We start from the raw sequence: 23,254 nt of genomic DNA, 5'->3' as shown, positions 1-23,254 counted from the left end.
CGAGAGGAAAGAGCATGGCACTTTATTGGAAGGAGACTTTATTATGGCTGGAGATGAAATAGGAGAACTGGAGATGGCAAGAGATAAGTTTGGAGAGAAAAGCTGGAATCAAACCAATTGTAGCTATTTTAAATGGACTAACTGAGGGAGGGAACTGTTGTGTTCTTTCCTACTTAAACTTTAGATCTAGCAATTTTGCTCCAAAAGTGCTTGCTATATGCACTAATACAAAATGAAATGAAAATTATTTTTTAGCTACGAGAGCATGATTTTGTTAGGCAAATATTGCTGGATACAGTCTCCCTGGTTTATTTCACCTTTATAAAGGACAGAATAAATAACAACACTTGTGCCACTAACATTATTTATATATTATATATTAGGAATATAACATACAAACAGCTTGAACATATTTTTTTTAAGATTTTTTTGATGTGGATCATCTTTAAAGTTTTTACTGAATTTGCTACAATATTGCTTCCATTTTATGTTTTGGTTTTTTGGACATGAGGCATGTGGGATCTCAGCTCCCCGACCAGGGATCGAACCTGCACCCCCTGCATTGGAAGGTGAAGTCTTAACCACTGGACTGCCAGGGAAGTCCCTGAAAATATTTTTAAATAGCCACATTTAAAAATAACCTCCTCAAAAGAATCGTACTATCTATTCTTGGCAAAAGAAAAAAAATACAATAAAAGCAAAACATGCATTTCAATTGGTAAGGGAAGAGGTTTAAATGCCTTCTTAAACATAAGTATGTATATTACATAGAAATATATATTTATTTATATTATATATGCATATATTTAAGAAAACATTTAAACCTCTTCCCTGAGCAATTTATATACAAATATCTGATTTATACTTAGTTAAATATATATCATGAAAATATTTATATATTTATTTGTAAATATGTATATATAAATGCTTAAGACATTTAAAAATCTCTCAGTTTTTAAATATCATATATAACATATATATTTTATATAAGTAAATATATAATTTATTTAATTTGTAATTTATATAGTATATATTTACATATATATGTGTATATATAGTGTTTAAGAAGGCGTAAAAGCATGTTTTGTTTTCATTCTATGTATTATTTTACCAAAAGTAAATGGCACAAACTTTTTGAGGTGGCTTTTTTTTTTTTTTGGCCACGAGGCATGTGGGACCCTAGCTCCCTGACCAGGGATCAAACCCGCACCCCCTGCACTGGAAGGCAAAGTCTTAACCACTGGGCCGCCAGGGAAGTCCCGAGGTGGCATTTTTTAATGTGGCTATTTAAAAACATTTTCAAGCTGTTGATTTTCATTCCAGTACTTTCACATTTGCTCCTTTTTAAAAGCATTTAATTTTTGTTCCTACAGCAGGACATCAGGATGCTGAAATTAAGAGATCTTTTATAAGACACAAGTGTAACATTAAGCAAAGGACTCTTAGAAAGAATATAGTATATTCATGCTGTAACTTTCATAGTACTACTTATAGATTTTTAAGAAAAGGATCAAAAACCACTCGAATTCCCCTGTGCCTTTATTTTGACGTGCACTTATAAGAGATGGCAATGCATAGATTTCACATGGCTTATTCTCTGAATCCCCATCTTATAGAACAAGGGTGGGCAAACTACAGCCATGCACCAAATCAGTCTCTGCTGTGGATTGCCCATCCTCTGTGTACTGTCTGTAGCTGCTTCTGTGCTACAGTGAGATTGAATAGCTATGACATAGGCCCTAGGGCCCACAAAGTTTAAATCAGGCTCTTTACAGAAAAAGTTTGCTGCCCTTGGTCTAGAATAGTACCTGGCACTTAGCAGGATCCAACATCTACTTATAGAATGAATACAAAGGTAAACTAACAGTAGCTCACATGAGTGGTCAGCATTTGGTCTATGCCATGAACTGTGCTAAGCACTTTAAATGCAGTATTTAATTTGAATTTCACAGAAGTGTTACATAAGAATAGGCATATCTTGCTCCCTCACCTCCTTTAAATTTTTAGTCAGCTGCCACTACCTCAGTCAAGATTTACCTGGAGCTCCCTATTTAAAATTGCAAATCCCTGCTTTCTACCGGTCCCTTGGCTTATTCTAGAGCGCTTTGCCTTATAACATATGATGTACATTACTTGTTTATGTTGTATACTCCATGGGGCATACATTACATATTTGGTATAATATATCTATTCACTGGTATGTCTCAACCCATGAGTAGCCTAGAATAGGGCAAGCACATAGTGAGTGCCCAATGAACATTAGATGATCAGTTAGGGAGGTCAGATAACTTATGGGGGATATCCAGGAAAGAAATGGTTATGACCCATGTCTTACGTACATATGTCACAGCTAATTCTCTTAGTCTCTTGCAGAGTTAGTCAAAGATGTAAATGTAGTGATTCTGTTATTGGAAAGTGAGTTCTAGGCCATTTTTTTAGGTCATTTTCTGACAATGGCTCTAATATTGGAATATATTTTACCTAATGACTACTATCTCAAACAGGTGCTTGCTGAAAACAATTCACGTAGATCACTCCTACCCAGAAGTGGTTGATCTATCCTGGTGCAAACCTTCACGGAGGGAGCTAGCAGGACAACATGGACCAGAAACTGAAGAAATGGGAAAAGACACGTGGCCAGAAAGGGCTTGGTAGAAGAGCTGTCAGTGGGGACAAGTCACTGCCAGCCCAGCAGGAACCTCCTGACACGACGTGGACCTTATGTGATGAGGATGTGTGCTATGAGACTAGCTTTCGGGTTGTTGAAGAGGATTCCTTCTCTGACTGTTACATAGAATGCATAATAAGAGGTGAGTTTTCTGAACCTATCACGGAAGAGGACTCACTTCTTAAGTCCTTTGACTGTCTGAAAGAAGGATCAGAACAAGAGCTTTCTCAACAGGCTCTTACGGCAAGCTCACTTCTTGAACGTTCCTTGGAATACATGAAAAAGGGGGCAAAACAAGAACTTCCTCAACAGTTTGGTGGAGAGAATTCACTTCTTGAGTCTTCTGAGTACATGACAGGCAAGAAGCTTCCTCCTGGAGAAATACCCAGCACTGACTTTTCAGATCCTCAACAGCTCACAGCATGCACTAAAATGAAGCCAAGTACAAATAAAGAATATGATGCTCCAGAAAAAATTGTTTGTCCTCAGAGTGGATGCATAAGAGAGTTCAAGAATAGAGCATCCCTGAGAAAGCATCTCCGGGTTCATAGTCCCCGAGATCACGTATGTGCAGAATGTGGGAAAGCCTTCAAGGAGAGTGCAAAACTAAAAAGACATTTTCTGGTTCATACTGGAGAGAAGCCATTTCCGTGTACTTTTGAAGGGTGCGGAAAACGTTTTTCCCTGTCCTTCAATTTGCGTACACATGTGCGCATCCACACTGGGGAGAAACCTTTTGTATGTCCCTTTGAAGGCTGTCGCAAGAAGTTTATTCAGTCAAATAACATGAAAGCGCACCTCTTAACTCATTCAAAGGCCGAAATGAGTCAGTGAAAGAAGATGGAAAATAATCCTCAAACAGGATAAGCATATTAACAAAAGAGTGATTGGCAACAAATATGCCTCATTGATTATTGTTTCAGGAAACAATTTTTAAATCAATATTGCCACCCTACAAGGTATATATTTTTTTAATGTTACTAAGATAGATGCTCCTATACTCTGTGATCTTATTTTAGAACTTTGTGTATAAAATTATAGTGCAGTTCCAATAGTAATGTCAGTAATGAACTTACTTCAAAAGCATAATCCTTAATATATGACAAATTGGATTTTTGGATATGGGACTTAATATCTCATACTATAAGTACGAAATTGACTTTGCTTTTAAGTTTGTAGTTTCCAACTGTTTAGCTTTTTCCTTTTATACTTCTTAATACATATAATTCTAGAGAATGAAAATTTTACAGTAGATTGTCAATAAATGAATTAGTTAAAATTTCTTAAGTTAAATATATTGTTTAATCATTTTATTTTTTATCATTGTATCAAACTATATTGAAATCATATAGTAGATGTAAATGGTTATTTGATAGTGTCAATCCATTTGAATCCATTTCAGATATTTTAAAATAAAAGGAAATAAAACCCCAGAAATGTACTAAATCTGTATTAAAAAATCAAAGAAGTATGCATTAAAAAGAGATGCCATTTATTTGTCTTCAGAATTAGCAAAGCATGGCAAAAATTGATTGTTCGGTATCAGTGAGGTGTCAGGGGGAAGTTGCTCTCCTACAAGGTCGGTTAAGGGATGTTGTCACCTGCCATTTGGGGAGGGGAGTGCTAGATCAGTTTTCTAGGGCTGCCATAACAGTACCACCAACTGGGTGACTTAAACAACAGATATTTATTGTGCCATGGTTCTGGAGGCTAGAAGTTCAAAAAAAGATAATGGCAGGATTGGTTCCTTCCTAGGGTTGTGAAGAAAAGCTCTGTTCCAAATGTCTCTTCTTGGCTTGTAGATGACTGTTTTCATGTTTACATGGCATTTTCCTGTATCTTCACATCATCTTCCTTCTGTGCATGTCTCTGTTCAGATTTCCTCTTAAAAGGACACCAGACATACTGGATTAGAACCCACCCTGATGCCCTCATTTTAACTTGGTCTATAAAGATGCCCATTGCCAAATAAGGTTACATTCCAAGGTACTGGGGGTTAGGATTTCAACATGGATTTTTGAGTGTACATAGTTCAAACCATAACGTGCACTTTTCTAGACCTAATAATTTCATTTCTAGAATTCCATTCTACAGAATATGTTCACTAATGTACAAAGATAATTTGTTCAAGGATTTTCACTAGAGCATATTTTAATAGTAATTTGATTCATAACTTAAATGTCCATTAAAAGGGAACAAGTTGCATAAATCTTAATACCTCTATTCAATAGGAAATGTGCAAATATCCTTAAAGGAAACTTGGCTGTAAAGGGAAGGAAAGAGGTCCACAGCCAGAGGGAAGCCATAGAGCAGGAGGAAGTTTGATGTTTAAGATTTAAGACACCATTGGAGATAATGGTAATATGTACCATAAACAGCTTTTCAGGAGAAAAAAAAGTCAACACACAATATAAACAAATCAAATTTAAGATTAATCTTGCTTTTAGAAATGCCAAAATGTAAAAATACGTAAGATTTTTTAAAAAGGAAAAAAAAAATCAAGGACGTTTTTACTTAGGAATGAGCTAATTATTACTGTGGACTATTATGGAAATTTAATTTTTTATTTATAATATATTTGGTGTGGAATTTATACCATCATTTCTATAGAAATGTGGGTCCAGAGTCTCTAAGTTAAAAGGAATACAGGATAGATACATAATCCATTCATAAATTTGGAATTTCCTCTGACTCAAACACCTGAGTATAGAATTTAGGATGACAATTTGGTGTTTGGTCAAGATGATGAATCATATGTTTGTCTGGTTTTTGCTTTGACAGCAGTATATTTAATTTGATCCTCTAGGAATTTCTATTCCAAAGTTGAATTAGAGTTGCTATTAGAATAACACCTTTGAGGACTAGGTGAAAGGCACTAGGTAAAAGGCGGGATTAAATAGAAGTCAAGACTAGATAAATTCATTGGCGGGGTTTAGGCTGTAAACTTGAGACCTGGGACTAGGGCATCAAGAAAGATCAAGACTGGCTTCCCCTGTGTGTGGAGGCTGGTCTGCTTCTGGAGACAACCCTGTCTGGAACTGAAGGGGCCAGAGTCTCAGTATTTACAACCCTAACGCGAAAATGTACAAGGAACATCAATCTGAGAAAGTGCTTGTGTATCTGGATGCCAAAGCTTAGTTAAATTCTGACTTGGGAACATGACATTAGTTGGCTAGTCTCCTAACTGTATTTTTGTTTGTTTTTTTTCGTTTGTTTCCAAAGAGGAACCCTAAAATTGCTAAGAATGTAACAGGAAGAAAGAATGTGGATATAACGAAAAAAGAAAAGACGGGAAAGGAGATTAGCTAATGAGGATATGTCATCTGAAATCTTTGTTAATGTTTCAGAAAAGAAATGTACATATACTTTCCACATTTGTATTTTAAGTAAGAAGAATGAACACAAGATATGTGAATACATAATCCAGAGAAAACTACAAAAGAAAATCAATCCATCTAGATTTTTACATCTCCAGATACTGGCATTTTACAAACCCCAAATCCTGATGAATAAATAAACATTTTTGTTTTCATGCTGGTATTTGGATTCATGGCCTGTATCTTTTTTTTTTTTTTTTTTTTTTTTTAATGGCCAAAGGTTAACAGTTAAAAGGTAACACTAGAGAAATACATTCTACAAAAAAACTGAAAATCTTAAGGCAGAGCTCATCACTGTAACAGGGCATAGTTAGTTGGCACTTAATAAATTATGGAATGAATAAGTGTAAAAATGTAGCTTAATATGCTTTATAAAGTTATCAAAATTATATGTAATTCAGAAACAGCTAATAAAACATTACTTGCCTTTACATAAAATCTGGTTACTCCAAAATAAAGGTGGAAACCACATAAGTGTTTAATTACCTGTGCATACATCAGCTCTTACTCCCCAAAAGTAATCACCACTCAAAAAGGATTTTTTTAACTGTTATATTGTTCGATCATTTTTGTTAATAGTGAAAATTATCTTAAATCCCATTATCTTTTTTTTTTTCTGTCTTCCTCCTCTAAAAGGGACAGGAGACTGAGGGTCTGTTCAACTCCTAACATCTTGGATAATGAAGAACTGTCCTGCCTTGAGAATTGTATCTACCAAGGCTGTGATTAGATAGTTAGCAATGTGTTGAACCACTTACATTCCTACTTTAAATTAGTTTATTTTATTCTCTGTGATATGTGCACAGGTCTCCCAAGCAGTCATACTTGATTTCTGTATTTTGCCTTAGCTACAGTGTGCATTGGTGGACATGAGATTTCCATCCTATTCTATCCAGAAAGAATTCTGTGCAAAAGCAGAATTGTCAGATTCTTATATTACTTTCCTGCCAAATAGGCATGTGCAGAAATCTGTGTGTGCTTATGTTTTAATTACCTAATGTACTAGCTCTGACTGAATAAACTGCATGACTACATCCTACACTGGACACAGAACAGTGCAAGTTATATTAAAAAGCCATTATATTTGCAACTCTGAGCAAGAGACTATAATTAAAAGGCAATTGGATGAAATTAGCTTTGAGAGTACAAGAGTTTAAGCAGGATTTGGCAAATGAACATTAACGGTTAACATGTGCTTTTTATTAGGTCTTTTGCTTCTTCTATGACCCCAGGGTTGAATTTCTTTGATGTCAGTGGATCAGACATGTGAAAACACCTGTACAAAGCTGTGCTTTACAATGTGGCTAAAGTTATATCCATAAAAAAAGCCAACATAACTTTTGTGACTTTAGTAAATCAAGGTATTAGGTAGGCTAGAATGATATCCTAGGCATTAACAAACTTTTTAATACTCCTAAGATCTCGGTTATGTGTCATAAAAAGCATACTACATGCTTCTTGCAACTCAAAATGTTGATCATAAAATACACATGCACAAATCAAAGAAGTAATACAACTTTAGAGAATTTTGATTATCATGGCCATTAAATAGTTTAAAAGTTGTTAAAGTTATACACAATATGTGTAGTAGCACCCCATCTTTATCTAAGGCAACCAATACATTTGCAAACTGCTGAGGACTTAGCATGGTACTTACTGATACTTGGCGGGATGGCGGGGAGCAGTGGAAATCTTTGTGCTTATCAGATACATATGCCTAAAAGATCTTATAGTTATGGCAGATTACGGATGGCTGCAAATTCTTTGCTACTCTTCCAGTTGAGAGTTGGGGTCTATGTCCTTTCCCCTTGAGTCTCTGCTGGTCTGCTTTGATCAACAGGGTACGGTGTAGGGAGTTCCCTGGTGGAGCTGTGGTTAAGACTCCATGCTCCCAATGCAGGGGGCCCCGGTTCGATAAGGAGCCCACCTGCTGCAACTAAGACCCGGCACAACCGAATAAATAATTTTTTTTTTTTAAATAGGGTATGGTGTAAATGATGCTATAATAGCTATGCCAATTCCAGGCCTAGCTTTTAAGAGGCCTGGCAGCTACTGCCTTGCTCTTGTAGAAACCAACTGTCATCTTAAGAAGTATGACTACCCTAAGACCACCATCCTGGGAAAACCAGCAGCTGTTGCAGCAGGAGCTGTTGCAAGCCACTTGCAGAGGCCCAGTAGGACAAGACATGGAGAGAGCAAGGCAAAGGAGTTATGAGGTGCCAGGCGTGTGAGTGAAAGAGTCATGCTGGAAGGCTCATCCAGCCCCAGTCACCCCAGGTGACACCAAATTAATTATAGGGCCTAGATGGTCCTTTTCCAAATTTCTGACCCACAAAATGATGAGCAAAGTGAAATGATTTTTTGACATAGTGACTATAGTTGATAAATTGTAAAACTGAAATTTGCTAAGAGTAGAACTTAAATGTTCTCACCATATATATGTGTGTATATATATATATATATATATATATATATACACACACACACATATATGATCATCACAATGTACAACTGAAATATCTTACAATTTGATTTGCCAATTATACCTCAATAAGACAGAAAAAATAAAATGGCTGTTTTAAGCCACTTGAATTTTGGGGTTAATTTGTCAATTATACCTCAATAAGACAGAAAAAATAAAATGGTTGTTTTAAGCCACTTGAATTTTGGGGTTAGTTCATTATGCATCAATAGATAACATACACTCCACTTCAGATATGTAATTTGAATTCTATAGTCTCTGCTTTATATTTGTGTGTTGTGTGTATATATACATATATACATATAGATTTTACCATATGATTAGTTTGTCTAAATTCAAAAGGAATCTTTTATTTTATTTTCAAATTTATATACTAGACCTATTTTCAATGTCATACAATGAAGTAGTGATCGCCTTTTCCTAGACTAGTAGAGACATATATTTGGTGGACTATCTAAGGAAACTGCAGCTGACTTTAATAAAATTAAAACTCAGTCTCAAGGTTGGTGGAGAGAGATCTCCACCCAGGAGGAAACTTTCTCTTGACCACTAATCCTGTCATCCTGGGCCTGCCACTTTCCCCTGGACAGAATCCCATTAATTACTGCTGTTACCACCACTGTCCTTAAAGAATTATGCTCCCGTTTAACTCAGACCCAAGCTCCAGCTCTTCCTTTACTACTTAACAGTAAAAATGAGATGAGGCTGGAACATCAAAAAATCCCATTAAAGACAAGGATAACAGAATACAGCTTGTTTTCTCATGTCACAGGCTTCAAAGAGATCTGTTTCGGAACCCAGAGTTAAGAGAAAAAGCTCCAGTGATTCTTTTCATTTTCACCTGAGACCTGGTTCAGGTTTTTGGGTGAGGACCCACTTATTTCCCTAGCTTCTAACCTCAGTATATCTAGATGTGGAATTTAACTAGAAGACCCCTAAAGTTGTCCCAGATGGGGGTATAGGGTGGACATGAGAGATAACCTTGAAGAGGTTAGCAAGGGACAAATTTTGAAGGCTTTAAAAATCATTTTAATGAACTAGAACTTTTTCTTATAGTCAATAAAGGAAGCATTAAAGGCATTAGCATAGGTAACATGATCAAATTAACTTTTTAGAAAAATCATTTGGGGTGCAAGGTAGAAGAGGATTGAGGAGTAGGAAAACAGGCAGCATAATCCACAGGAGAGATGATATGTCTTATTGGATGTTATATTTCCAGCACAAGCATAGAACATAATACATGATTAATGGATGTTTAAATAAATGCTTGACTAGACAAAGCTAAAAGAATTTCCAAGCAGTAATAAACATTTTAGGGCTTCCCTGGTGGTGCAGTGGTTAAGAATCCGCCTGCCAATGCAAGGGACACAGGTTCAAGCCCTGGTCTGGGAAGATCCCACATGCCGCAGAGCAACTAAGCCCATGCACCACAACTACTAAGCCTGCGCTCTAGAGCCTGCGAGCCACAACTACTGAGCCTGCATGACACAACTACTGAGCCTGCATGACACAACTACTGAAGCCTGGGCGCCTAGGGCCCATGCTCCGCAACAAGAGAAGCGACTGCAATGAGAAGCCCATGCACCGCAACGAAGAGTAGCCCCCGATAACTGCAACGAGAGAAAGCCCGCACGCAGCAACAAAGACCCAATGCAGCCATAAATTAATTAATTAAAATATTTTTTAAAAAAATTTTAAAGTGACAGATGCACTAAACTTAACCTTACTGACACACAACAAAGGACAAATAATCCAATTAAAAATGACCAAAGAACTTGAATAGACATTTCTCCAAAGAAGATAAATAAATGGCCAATAAACACATGAAAAGATGAACATTCTGTCATTAGGAAAATGCAATTCAAAACCACAAAAAAGAACAACAACAACAAAAACACTTCACATTTGCTAGAATGGCTATAATAAAAAAAAAAAAATCTTGGTCAGAAAGTGGAGCTATTTGAATCTTCCATCACTGCTAGTGGTACTGCAGAATGGTGCAGCCACTTTGAAAAACAGTTTAGGACTTCCCTGGTGGCGCAGTGGTTAAGAATCCACCTGCCAATGCAGGGGACACGGGTTCGAGCCCTGGTCCTGGGAGTTCCCACATCCACATGCCGCGGAGCAACTAAGCCCATGCGCCACAACTACTGAGCCTGTGCTCTAGAGCCCACAAGCCACAACTACTGAGACCACGTGCCACAACTACTGAAGCCCATGCACACGTGCTCCGCAACAAGAGAAGCCACTGCAACGAGAAGCTCGCGCACCGCAACAAAGAACAGCCCCTGCTCGCTGCAACTAGAGAAAGCCCACACACAGCAACGAAGACCCAACACAGCTAGAAATAAAATATAAATAAATAAATTTGTATTAAAAAAAAGAAAAACAGTTCAGTAGTTCCTTAACATGTTTAGCACAGTTATCATATGACCCAGTAATTTCACTCCTAGATATAAACCCAAGAGCGATATAAAAATTTGTATACAAATGTTCATAACGGCATGATTCATAATAGCCAAATAGTGGAAACACCCCAAAAGCCCTCCAACTGATGAATGGATAAACAAAACTTTCTATACCCATACAATGGAATATTATGTCAGCCATAAAAAGGGATGGAAGTATTAATACATGTTACAACAACAATGAACCTTGAAGACATGCCAAGTTGAGGCAGCCAGACACAATTCCTTATATCATCCAATTCCATTGTGTTTGAAATCCCCAGAATAGGCAAACTCATAGAAACTGAAAGTAGATTACTGGCTGCCAGGAACAAGGGCATAAAGAAGTGAACAGTAAGGGTTTCTTTTCAGGGTCATAAAAACGTTCTAAAGTTACATAGTGTTGCAGAATTCTGTGAATGTACTAAAACTCACTGAATTGTTACTTTAAAAGGGTGAATTTTATGGTACATGAATTATATTTCATTAAAGCTGTTATTTTAAAAATCACTTATGCAAACTACTATAGTCTTATTAACTATTTTACAGTCACTTTCATCAAAAGCAATAACACAATACATCGAACACCCAGGAGGTTAAATAACTGGGGTTAAGAATATAGATTTAGAATTACTTAAATGAATATTCAATATTATTATTCTTTGTATTACTAATATTACCTCTAGCAGGGATACTGTGTCAGGACCACGTCCCTGGCCCTTGAGGTTCCTACAATTTTACAGCACATTATTGGTGGTTGATAAAAATGATCATGTTTATGTTTCCTTAATGAGCATATATATTAACTTCTGAAAAGTGTGTTGAAGATGAAAATATTTAAAGTCAGTATCTTGTCGTTTCATCTGTTTGTTTGCTAAAATTAAAACACACATATTAACAAAACCCCCTGTGGCTTATGCATTTGAAGGTATTCCAAGGATAGCTTTCAAATGGGTAGGTCTGATATTTACAAAGCCCAGATCACCTTCTCTCCTTACTCCAGCTACCTTCCATGGACATTTTCTGTTATTAAATGAACAAATCAATTCCGGGATCTTTCATTCAGTAGCACAGCTCCCCCGACTAGATCCCCAGGCAGCACTACAGCAGTGTCTAGGATTCTATCATCAAAAAGAACCAATGGCATCCCTGTAGGTCTAGGTTTTCCCCAGATAAAGTTTTCCTTACAGGCGTTAACGCTCTTTTACTGCCAGATTTATTTTTGTTTTTGTTTTTTTGGATAAAGTAAAAATAACATACAAAGAGTATTCATAATTTTTATGAATTTTTACCATTTTCTTGATTTTTAGTTCCTTCTGAGATAGTGAGTGTGGGACTCAGTGAATGCTCCTCTTATGCTGATCTCATTATTGTAGACCTGAAAGATGGTCGTTCTACCTGGTGTGTAGACATAATTCAGGTCATATCAGTAGGCGTTTTCTGGTTTTTAAGAAAATACTTTGTCTCTTTGAAGACCTCTAGACTAGGTGATACTTTAGGCCACTTAGGTACATCTATTACAAGTGAGAAACGAGACATAAAAAACGATGAAAGTACTACAGTTCGTGACATTTTGAACGACAAGATAGCAAGATGCAAATTTAAAGAATTCCATTCCTAGAATTCTAAGACCCTTTTTAGTTCTGAAAGTCTATTCCAATGTAATGATGTTGACAGATGATGAATATAACATTTTAAGTTAATAAAGTGAAAGGTAAGAGAGAGAGAAATTGTTTTATTGTCATTATTGCTATTATTATTACTATTACTAATAACTTAAGGACACTGTTGCTAAAACCACGGAGTTGGCTTTTAAGGAAATAACAGGTGGTTATTTTAGCTTTGGTTTAGATAATAAAGACATACATTCACATTTGCAAAGTGCTTTGAAAACGGAAGTGCTCTGGGAGCATAAAATGACATGTTATGAACTGAATGTATCCAAAATTTATATGCTGAAGCCTGAACTCCCAATACACCAGACTATGAGACAGAGCCTTTAAGGAGGTGATTAAATTAAAATGAGTTTACAATGGTCCCTAATCCAACCTGACTGACGTCTTTATAAGAAGAGGAAATTTGGACTCACAAAAGAGATACCAGGGATATGTGGTCTCAGAGGAAAGGCCATGTGAGGACACAGGGAGACGCCAAGTGAGAGGCCACCACCAAAGAAACAAAACCTGCCAACACCTTGATCTTGGACTTCAGGCTCCTAGAATGTAAGAAAAGAAATTTCTGTCATTTAACCCACCCTTTGGTATTTTGTTATCACAGCCCAAGTAGACTATACAGGGCACTTAGTGGAATTCCACACAGGGGAAATAGTAGGAGGCATAAATCAGCACTGAATAGTGAGGGGATAAAATGTAAGGCAAGAACTCCAACAGAATAGACTAAAGAAGTGCGAAGGGGTCTTGTACTAAAAGGATTTTAATCCTGCGCTTGGGATCCTTAATTTCTCATATATAGAACCTAAAGCCGGGCAGAAGCAAGAAGAACTAAGTACAATCCTGCAGCCTGTGAAACAAAAACCACATTCACAGAAAGATAGACAAGATGAAAAGGCAGAGGGCTATGTGCCAGATGAAGGAACAAGATAAAACCCCAGAAAAACAACTAAATGAAGTGGAGATAGGCAATCTTCCAGAAAAAGAATTCAGAATAGTGATAGGGAAAATGATTCAGGACCTCGGAAAAAGAATGGAGGCAAAGATTGAGAAGATGCAAGAAAGGTTTAACAAAGACCTGGAAGAATTAAAGAACAAACAAACAGATGAACAATACAATAACTGAAATGAAAACTACACTAGAAGGAATCAATATCAGAAAAACTGAGGCAAAAGAACGGATAAGTGACCTGGAAGACAGAATGGTGGAATTCACTGCTGCAGAACAGAATAAAGAAAAATGAATGAAAAGAAATGAAGACAGCCTAAGAGACCTCTGGGACATTAAATGCAACAACATTCGCATTATAGGGGTCCCAGAAGGAGAAGAGAGAGAGAAAGGACCTGAGAAAATATTCGAAGAGATTATAGTCAAAAACTTCCCTAACATGGGAAAGGAAATAGCCACCCAAGTCCAGGAAGCGCAGAGAGTCCCATACAGGATAAACCCAAGGAGAAACACGCCAAGACACATAGTAATCAAATTGGCAAAAATTAAAGACAAAGAAAAATTACTGAAAGCAGCAAGGGAAAAACGACAAATAACATACAAGGGAAGTCCCATAAGGTTAACACCAGATTTCTCAGCAGAAACTCTACAAGCCAGAAGGGAGTGGCATGATAGATTTAAAGTGAAGAAAGGAAAGAACCTACAACCAAGGTTACTCTACCCAGCAAGGATCTCATTCAAATTCGATGGAGAAATCAAAATCTTTACAGACAAGCAAAAGCTAAGAGAATTCAGCACCACCAAACCAGCTCTACAACAAATGCTAAAGGAACTTCTCTAGGTGGGAAACACAAGAGAAGAAAAGGACCTACAAAAACAAACCCAAAACAATTAAGAAAATGGTAATAGGAACATACATATCGATAATTACCTTAAACGTGAATGGATTAAATGCTCCAACCAAAACACACAGGCTCGCTGAATGGATACAAAAACAAGACCCATATATATGCTGTCTACAAGAGATCCACTTCAGATCTATGGACAGATACAAACTGAAAGTGAGGGGATAGAAAAAGATATTGCATGCACATGGAAATCAAAAGAAAGCTGGAGTAGCTATACTCATATTAGATAAAATAGACTTTAAAATAAAGAATGTTACAAGAGACAAGGAAGGACACTACGTAATGATCAAGGGATCAATCCAAGAAGAAGATATAGCAATTATAAATATATATGCACCCAACATAGGAGCACCTCAATATATAAGGCAACTGCTAACAGCTCTAAAAGAGAAAATTGACAGTAACACAATAATAGTGGGGGATTTTAACACCTCACTTATACCAATGGACAGATCATCCAAAATGAAAATAAATAAGGAAACAGAAGCTTTAAATGATACAATAGACCAGATAAATTTAATTGGTATTTATAGGACATTCCATCCAAAAACAGCAGATTACACTTTCTTCTCAAGTGTGCACGGAACATTCTCCAGGATACATCACATCTTGGGTCACAAATCCAGCCTCAGTAAATTTAAGAAAATTGAAATCATATCTAGCATCTTTTCTGACCACCATGCTATGAGATTAGAAATGAATTACAAGGAAAAAAACGTAAAAAAAACAAACACATGGAGGCTAAACAATATGTTACTAAATAACCAAGAGATCTCTGAGAAAATCCAAGAGGAAATCAAAAAATACCTAGAGACAAATGACAATGAAAACACGATGATCCAAAACCTATGGGATGCAGCAAAAGCAGTTCTAACAGGGAAGTTTAGAGCTATACAAGCCTACCTCAAGAAACAAGAAAAATCTCAAATAAACAATCTAAACTTACACCTGAAGGAACTAGGGAAAGAAGAACAAACAAAACCCAAAGTTAGCAGAAGGAAAGAAATCATAAAGATCAGAGCAGAAATAAATGAAATAGAAACAAAGAAAACAATAGCAAAGATCAATAAAACTAAAAGCTGGTTCTTTGAGAAGATAAACAAAATTGATAAACCATCAGCCAGACTCATCAAGAAAATGATGGAGAGGACTCCAATAAAACTAGAAATGAAAAAGGAGAAGTTACAACAGACACCACAGAAATACAAAGCATCCTAAGAGACCACTACAAGCAACTCTATGCCAATAAAATGAACCTGGAAAAAATCAAAACAATGAGGTGTCACCTCATACCAGTTAGAATGGACACGATCAGAAAATCTACAAACAACAAATGCTGGAGAGGGTGTGGAGAAAAGGGAACCCTCCTGCACTGTTGGTGGGAATGTAAATTGATACAGCCACTATGGAGAACAGTATGGAGGTTCCTTAAAAAACCTAAAATAGAATTACCATATGATCCAGCAATCCCACTACTGGGCATATACCCAGAGAAAACCATAATTCAAAAAGACACATGCACCCCAACGTTCACTGCAGCTCTATTTACAATAACCAGGTCATGGAAGACACCTAAATGCCCATTGACAGATGAATGGATAAAGAAGTGGTGGTACATATATACAATGGAATATTACTCAGCCATAAAAAGGAACGAAATTGGGTCATTTGTTGAGACGTGGATGGATCTAGAGACTGTCATACAGAGTGAAGTAAGTCAGAAAGAGAAAAACAAATATCGTATATTAACACATATACGTGGAAACTAGAAAAATGGTACAGATGAACCAGTTTGCAGGGCAGAAACTGAGACACAGATGTAGAGAACAGATGTATGGACACCAAGGGGGGAAAGTGGCGGGAGGTGGGGATGGTGGTGTGATGAATTGGGCGATTGGGATTGACATGTATACACTGATGTGTGTAAAATTGATGACTAAGAAGAACCTGCTGTATAAGAAAATAAATAAAATTCAATAATTCAAAAAAAAAAAAAAAGAACCTAAAGCTGTTGAAGGGAGAGTTCTAGGTTGCTTTGGTTGTTTTTTTTTTTAATTGCTTACTGTTTTTGTTACAAGAACTGAGCTCATGTTCAAGAAATGTAGCAAAATGTAAAGTATAGGGACTTCCCTGGTGGTCCACTGATTAAGACTCCACGCACGGTTTTGATCTCTAGTCAGGGAACTAAGATCCCATATGCCGAGTGGCAAAAAAAAAAAAAAAAAAAAAAGCAATGTAAAGTATTATAAAAAAAAAGATACACCCACTAAAAGTTTCACCATCTAGAAGAAACCATTTTGATAAATATATTCTTTAAAAATCAATGAGCTTAATCCAAAGAGTAATAATAAACTCAGATTTGCATGTTACATCAAATGCTGCTGTGTGAGCTATGGTTGTGAGTGTAACACGAAGCAGGGGAGAAGAAAAGACCGCATAAAACAGGTCAGTTTGCAAGTAAGAAATACTGAAAGCCCCAAAACGGCAGCAATTGTAGGGATAAAGAGGAGAGAGAAGAATAAGGACATATTTTGGTAAAATTTTCAGGCCATACGGATGCATGGGAGGAAGGAAAAACATCTAGAATACTCCTAAGATTTTCAGCTTGGTAGAGTGGATGGACTGATGTCATTAAGAGAGATGGAAACTGGGGATAAAGAAAAAGAAGCAAGGAGAGAGTACATGATAAGTTCAGTTTAAGATGAGATTTATTTCCAAATGGCAACTGTGCATGTTGGGAAAAAAAAAATCACTGTGAAAAGTGAGCCTAATTAAATTTGACTGTGGAAGTTAAGAGTTTTGCAGAATTCACATTCCAAAATTTTATTGATTTCTCATGATAATTTAACTCTGTGCTGCAAAATAATAAACAAAACAGAGAGGTAACTGGTATTTTATTAGGTTAAATGTAAAATGGTTTTATTACATTTTCAACTCTCCAAATTGACTAATAGGTCTGTGATGAAATCAGGATACATAAAATCAAAATCAAAACATATCAAAACTATTTTCTCCCTAGCAGTCAAGTATTTATTTGCACAGAAGACAGATTTGATCAAGAATGTCCAGCCAAATCTTTAAAATAATTAGGAATTCAAAAGCCTACTAACTAGAAATTTCTCTAGTCAAAGAAAAAACCATAGTTGTAAAATAGCTGACAAGCCATTTATTAAAACAGCAGTCGACTAATGCTTCTCCTTGTTTCAAGGTTACATTATAAATCAACTTAGAGGGGCAAAAACCTTGTAGGAGAACTGTAGGAGGATGAGAACAATTTAAACTATAAAAAAGTCCTAAAGTGCATATCTTACTTACAGAAAGAATGAGGTTTAAAAGAATAATAATTAACACACCTGGCATCCAGCAAGTTTCAATTGCGAAGATCATAAGAATTGATTTATAATGTTCCCATGTGACTAATGAAAGTAAATTGGTGACCATATTGTTCTAAATGATTGCATTAGAGAACATTATTTTAGAGAAGCCCACGTTAATAATAAAATCATTATCGCCAAAGACAAAACAATAATTTTCAGAATCAACATTTTAGATTTTTACTCATATTTTACTGTTATTAACTATCTTTCAAAGTAATTAAAAAGAAAACTCTAAAGAAGCATCAGTTCTGCTCTTCATTTTATTTTCCCCTTGGAAGAAAGAGAGATTCAAAACCTTCCTGATGTCAGCACTTAGAAAGGTTAATTATTCATACAGAACAATGAAGAGCAAGCACTAGATTTAATTGGACACATGCTTCTCATATTTAAAGATAGGGGAGTAGATAATGATGTTTCCCTTTGTGTCCTTCCAAAAGAAATATGAGGAATTGATAATGTCTCACATAAGTCTTAAAGGAAGAAAATGTAGAGCATGTATTTTGTAAATCACTCATTCATTAAGGAAAAAGCTCACAAGAAATGTGATCTCGGGCTTCCCTGGTGGCACAGTGGTTGAGAGTCTGCCTGCCAATGCAGGGGACAAGGGTTCAAGCCCTGGTCTGGGAAGATCCCACATGCCGCGGAGCAACTAAGCCCGTGAGCCACAACTACTGAGCCTGCGCGTCTGGAGCCTGTGCTCCGCAACAAGAGAGGCCGCGATAGTGAGAGGCCCGCGCACCGCGATGAAGAGTGGCCCCCGCTTGCCGCAACTGGAGAAAGCCCTCGTGCAGAAACAAAGACCCAACACAGCCAAAAATAAATAATAAATAAAATAAATAAATGTAAAATTATTTAAAAAAAAAAAGAAATGTGGTCTCAATAAAATGTTACCCTTTCAGGATGATTAAATATGGTCAAATTTAAATATCTTATCTTAGGAACCAGTAAATTTGACATTCTTAACCTCTAGAGACTAGGAGAAAATTTACATGTCTATATATATAAAGTTATACTGGATACAGGGACTTCCTGGTCAAGGAAATAGGTGAAAAAAAAGAAACAAAAAAGAACTGGGTCACAGAGCATTCCATCAGTGAATTCTGGTCCAGACTTGTATGGAAATGGTGACAGTAATACACTTTTGCTCAAAGCAAATAAACTACACTGTAAACTGCACAAAGAAAAAGAAACTAAACTCTTTGTTTACTTCTGTATCCCCTGTACCCACTGCAGTATCTAGCACATAAGAGGAAGGTATGATGAAAGAATGAACTTTGGAAAGGTCAATTCTAGGACATGTATTGACAAGAAGTAACAGGTATCCTTAGAAAAAAACTCATTCATTCATTCATCAAATTCTTTTTAAAATACAAATCCTTTATTGAAGTATTAGATACAAAAAATGTGTACATAAATCATAAAGGCACTCACATCCCATTTCCCCTTCCAGACATTATTCATGGGCCCTCAAAAGATAACCACCCTGCTGACCTCTAACACAATTTGTATTGTTGATTTTATCTGGGAAGTTTCCAGTTTGGGGCTATTATAAATAGTGCTGCTATGAATATTCATGTCTTTTGGACATGCTGCTAAGAATATCCTATGAATATTCTTATGTCTCATTTCTTCTGTGTATACTTAGAATTGTTCATTCTTTGGATATGCATATGATGAACTTTAAGAGATATTTTCAGTTTTCCAAAGTGAGAGAAAATTCCTCTAAAGAGTTTTCTTAAGTGATGGATAGGGAATCCTTTATAGGGTGGGTGGGTGGGTGGGTGGGTGGGTGTGTGTGTTTATATTTATGGCAAATATCTTAATATCTTCTCCTACTTAGTGTCTTTGATTTTCACTCTCAATGGCATTTTGATGAACAGAAGGTCTTAATTTTAATGTACTTCAATGATCATTTATCACATTTTTGTTGGGTACTTACTAACTGATACCAGAAATAGTGTTGGAGCTGAGAAGAAACGATAAATAAGTAAGAAAAAAAAATTTTTTTTTTTCTGCAAGCAGTTCATAATCTCAGGGATAAATAGGAAAGTTAACCTAAACAAACAGACTTGGTTAGTATACAAATTAATGGTCCACAGGGCTTAGAAATTAAATAATGTGACCCATAAATACACTTACAATTTTTCAAAAACTACAACGTAAGACCAGTTGTGAAAGGAAAATTGTATAAATAAAACTAATGGTTGTGAATGCTGTCAATGATGCAGACCAAACAGCAATTCTTTCACTGTGGCTGCAGATTAGGTTCCATAGCATGTTCATGGAATGAGCGGAATTTCATCAGAGTTAAAACTGTGGGAAGCTGACTTAGAAAATAATAAGAAAATAATAAACTGACCTGGAGATAGAAGGTTATAATACGAGTTGAGTGAATGTCCCTTGTTCCACATTTCCTTCCAGCTGCCTCTCCATTTTTTCACTCCTTTTAGAGCAAACGCTTCAAAAGAGTTTAGCATACTCTCCTCTCCACTTATACTTCTGTTTTCTATTAAATCCCTCTCAATCATTTTGTTTTTAAAGGAGGCAACACTTCTTTATTTATTTTTGGCTGCACTGGGTCTTCATTGCGGTGCACGGGCTTCTCACTGTGGTGCCTTCTCTTGTTGCGGCATGTGGGCTCTAGGTGCACGGGCTTCAGTAGTTGCAGCTCAAGGGCTCAGTAGTTGTGGCTCGTGGGCTCTAGAGCACAGGCTCAGTAGTTGTAGTGCATGGGCTTAGTTGCTCTGTGGCATGTGAGATCTTCCCGGACCAGGGCTCGAACCCGTGTCCCCTGCATTGGCAGGCAGATTCTTAACCACTGTACCACCAAGGAAGTCCTGAGCATTCTTTTTTTTTTTTTTTAAATGTTTATTTATAATCATCATTCTTTTTTTTTTTTTGGCCATGACACACAGGTTGCTGGAGTTCCCTGACCAGGGATTAAACTTGTGCCCTCGGCAGTGGAAGCACAGAATCCTAACCACTGGACCACCAGGGAATTCCTGGCATTATAAGCATTCTGTGACACTGATAGAAAATTAAATGATATAAAATTGCATGGAACTCAAAGATCTTTGAAACGTGCTCTCAACCAGCTTGTATACAATAATTTGGAGTTGAAAGAGCAGAACATTATAAAAAATTACAGGTTACAACAGGTCTTGTAACAGGGTGATTAAGATTTAGCAAGACATTTTCAGTTGCAGCAGTGACTAGGATTGAAGGAATGACAGGAACGAATTATATGGATAATCCTAATAGTTTGATTCTGAGGGAAAATTGAATGAAAATTGAATGAATTCTTCAATGCAAGTCTATGGGGTAAGGACAATAGGACAACATCTGAGGCAGAGACCATTCTTCACATTCGAGCCCAGAGAAACACGCCAATTTTTCTACTTCACTCAAAAGTCCATTATACAAATGGTCTAGTGGCTGACAAGAATCAAACTAGTTTAAATTCTAAGAGAGGCTCCAGCTAGAACGTCTGACACTTTTATAAAAAAATATATATATATATAATAAAATGCATCTAATCCTTAAAAATGAGGGTTCTGAATTCACATACACAACAGATTATGTTAACATTCAAACTGAAATTCTTTTGGCATTTATTTTATATGCTAATGTTCTTAAATTACTCATTGATAAGTATATTCAAAGTTACCTAAATGAGTTTATTTTGGCTCTGTGGTAGATAGCCTTCCAATATGGCTGCCAACAATTCTTTCCATCCCCTTAAGCTTAAGCTTAAACTAAGATCCTGACATGCAGGATCTTAGTTCCCCGACCAGGGATCGAACCCGCGCCCCCCCTGCATTGGAAGCACGGAGTCTTAACCACTGGACCACCAGGGAAGTCCCCTGAAAACCTATTTAAATATTTGTGTTATGACTGAACATTTTTATTCCCCACCACTGGCCCGCAGCCAAAATTCTTATGTTGAAGACCTAACCTTAGTGTGGCTGTATTTGAAGATGGGGCCTCTAAGGATGTAATTAAGATCAAATAAGGTCATAAAGATGGGGCCTTGATTTCACAGGATTAGTGTTTTTATAAAAAGAGTTCTCTCTCTTTCACGCATGCATTGAGTAAAGGCCACGTGAGGACATACTGAGAAGACAGCTATCTACAAGCCAGAGAGCTCTCACCAGAAACCAAATTTCCCAGCACCCTGATCTTGGACTTCATGTCTCCAGAATGGTGTGGTATTTTGTTATGGCAGCTCAAGCAGATTAATACAATTTGAAATCTATATTTGTTTACTTTCTGTAAATTCATATATAGCTCTTAGAGGAAACAAAGTATACACAAAATTCTGTGAATTATATTTTATTTTTAAAGTATCTAAGAAAAACTTACATTTGTATCTTATGTCTCTGGCAAATAAAATATTTGCAACTTCTTGATAGAACAGTTCACACTCCAATTTTTATACCCAAGGATATAAAGGGACCATATTCCATGCTATTTTTACCTTATATGCTATGAAAATGAATCTTACAAAAGAACAGTGATCTCTCATGAAAAAGGTTTTTTTCAAGATTGAGGAAAACTGAAGGGTAAATATTCAAAGAGAGTGAGGTGGAACAAAGCTAGAAATTCATGAAAGTTTAGATTGTTCACTATTCTGGACTTTATGGACATACGGATACCAGCTCAGGGACAGAAAACCATGCAAAATTCATGAGAGAGAAGGTTTTTAAAAAAGAGATAGCGGGCTTCCCTGGTGGCGCAGTGGTTGGGAATCTACCTGCCAATGCAGGGGACACGGGTTCGAGCCCTGGTCTGGGAAGATCCCACACGCCGCAGAGCAACTGGGCCCGTGAGCCACAACTACTGAGCCTGCGCATCTGGAGCCTGTGCTCCGCAACAAGAGAGGCCGCGATAGTGAGAGGCCCGCGCACCGCGATGAAGAGTGGCCCCCACTTGCCACAACTAGAGAAAGCCCTCGCACAGAAATGAAGACCCAACACAGCCATAAATAAATAAATAAATTTAAAAAAAAAAAGAAAGATAGCAATATGCTAGTTTTGGGGGGTTTGTTTGGCATTGCTGTGCGATCTTAGTTCCCAACCAGGGATCAAACCTGGGTCGTGGCAGTGAGAGCACAGAGTCCTAACCACTGAACTGCCGGGGAATTCCTTGTTTTTTTCTTTGTTTGAAAGATTTGATGCTACCTTAGATTAGTATTTTTTTCTTAATCCTTTGTTATTATTTGTTAAACAATATTTATAGTAAACCTAATGTTAAAATATCAATAAACCTATTGTTAAAATTTAAAAGCATGGGGCTTCCCTGGTGGCGCAGTGGTTGAGAATCTGCCTGCCAATGCAGGGGACACGGGTTCGAGCCCTGGTCTGGGAAGATCCCACA

At 36.8% G+C, this 23,254-nt stretch overlaps 1 protein-coding gene across 1 annotated transcript; it reads left to right on the top strand.

The window, feature by feature from the left end:
- The first annotated feature begins 2,599 nt into the window (after positions 1-2,599).
- On the top strand, positions 2,600-3,502 carry ZFP42 (ZFP42 zinc finger protein). The gene has a single exon (XM_028164462.2). It carries the CDS (start codon positions 2,600-2,602, stop codon positions 3,500-3,502), a length of 903 nt encoding a protein of 300 aa, XP_028020263.2.
- The last annotated feature ends 19,752 nt before the right edge of the window (positions 3,503-23,254 follow it).

Source organism: Balaenoptera acutorostrata, chromosome 21 (assembly GCF_949987535.1).
Source record: "Balaenoptera acutorostrata chromosome 21, mBalAcu1.1, whole genome shotgun sequence".
Lineage (NCBI taxonomy): Eukaryota > Metazoa > Chordata > Mammalia > Artiodactyla > Balaenopteridae > Balaenoptera > Balaenoptera acutorostrata.
Note: the sequence above shows the minus strand (reverse complement) of the source record. Positions and strands in the feature narration are given on the sequence as shown.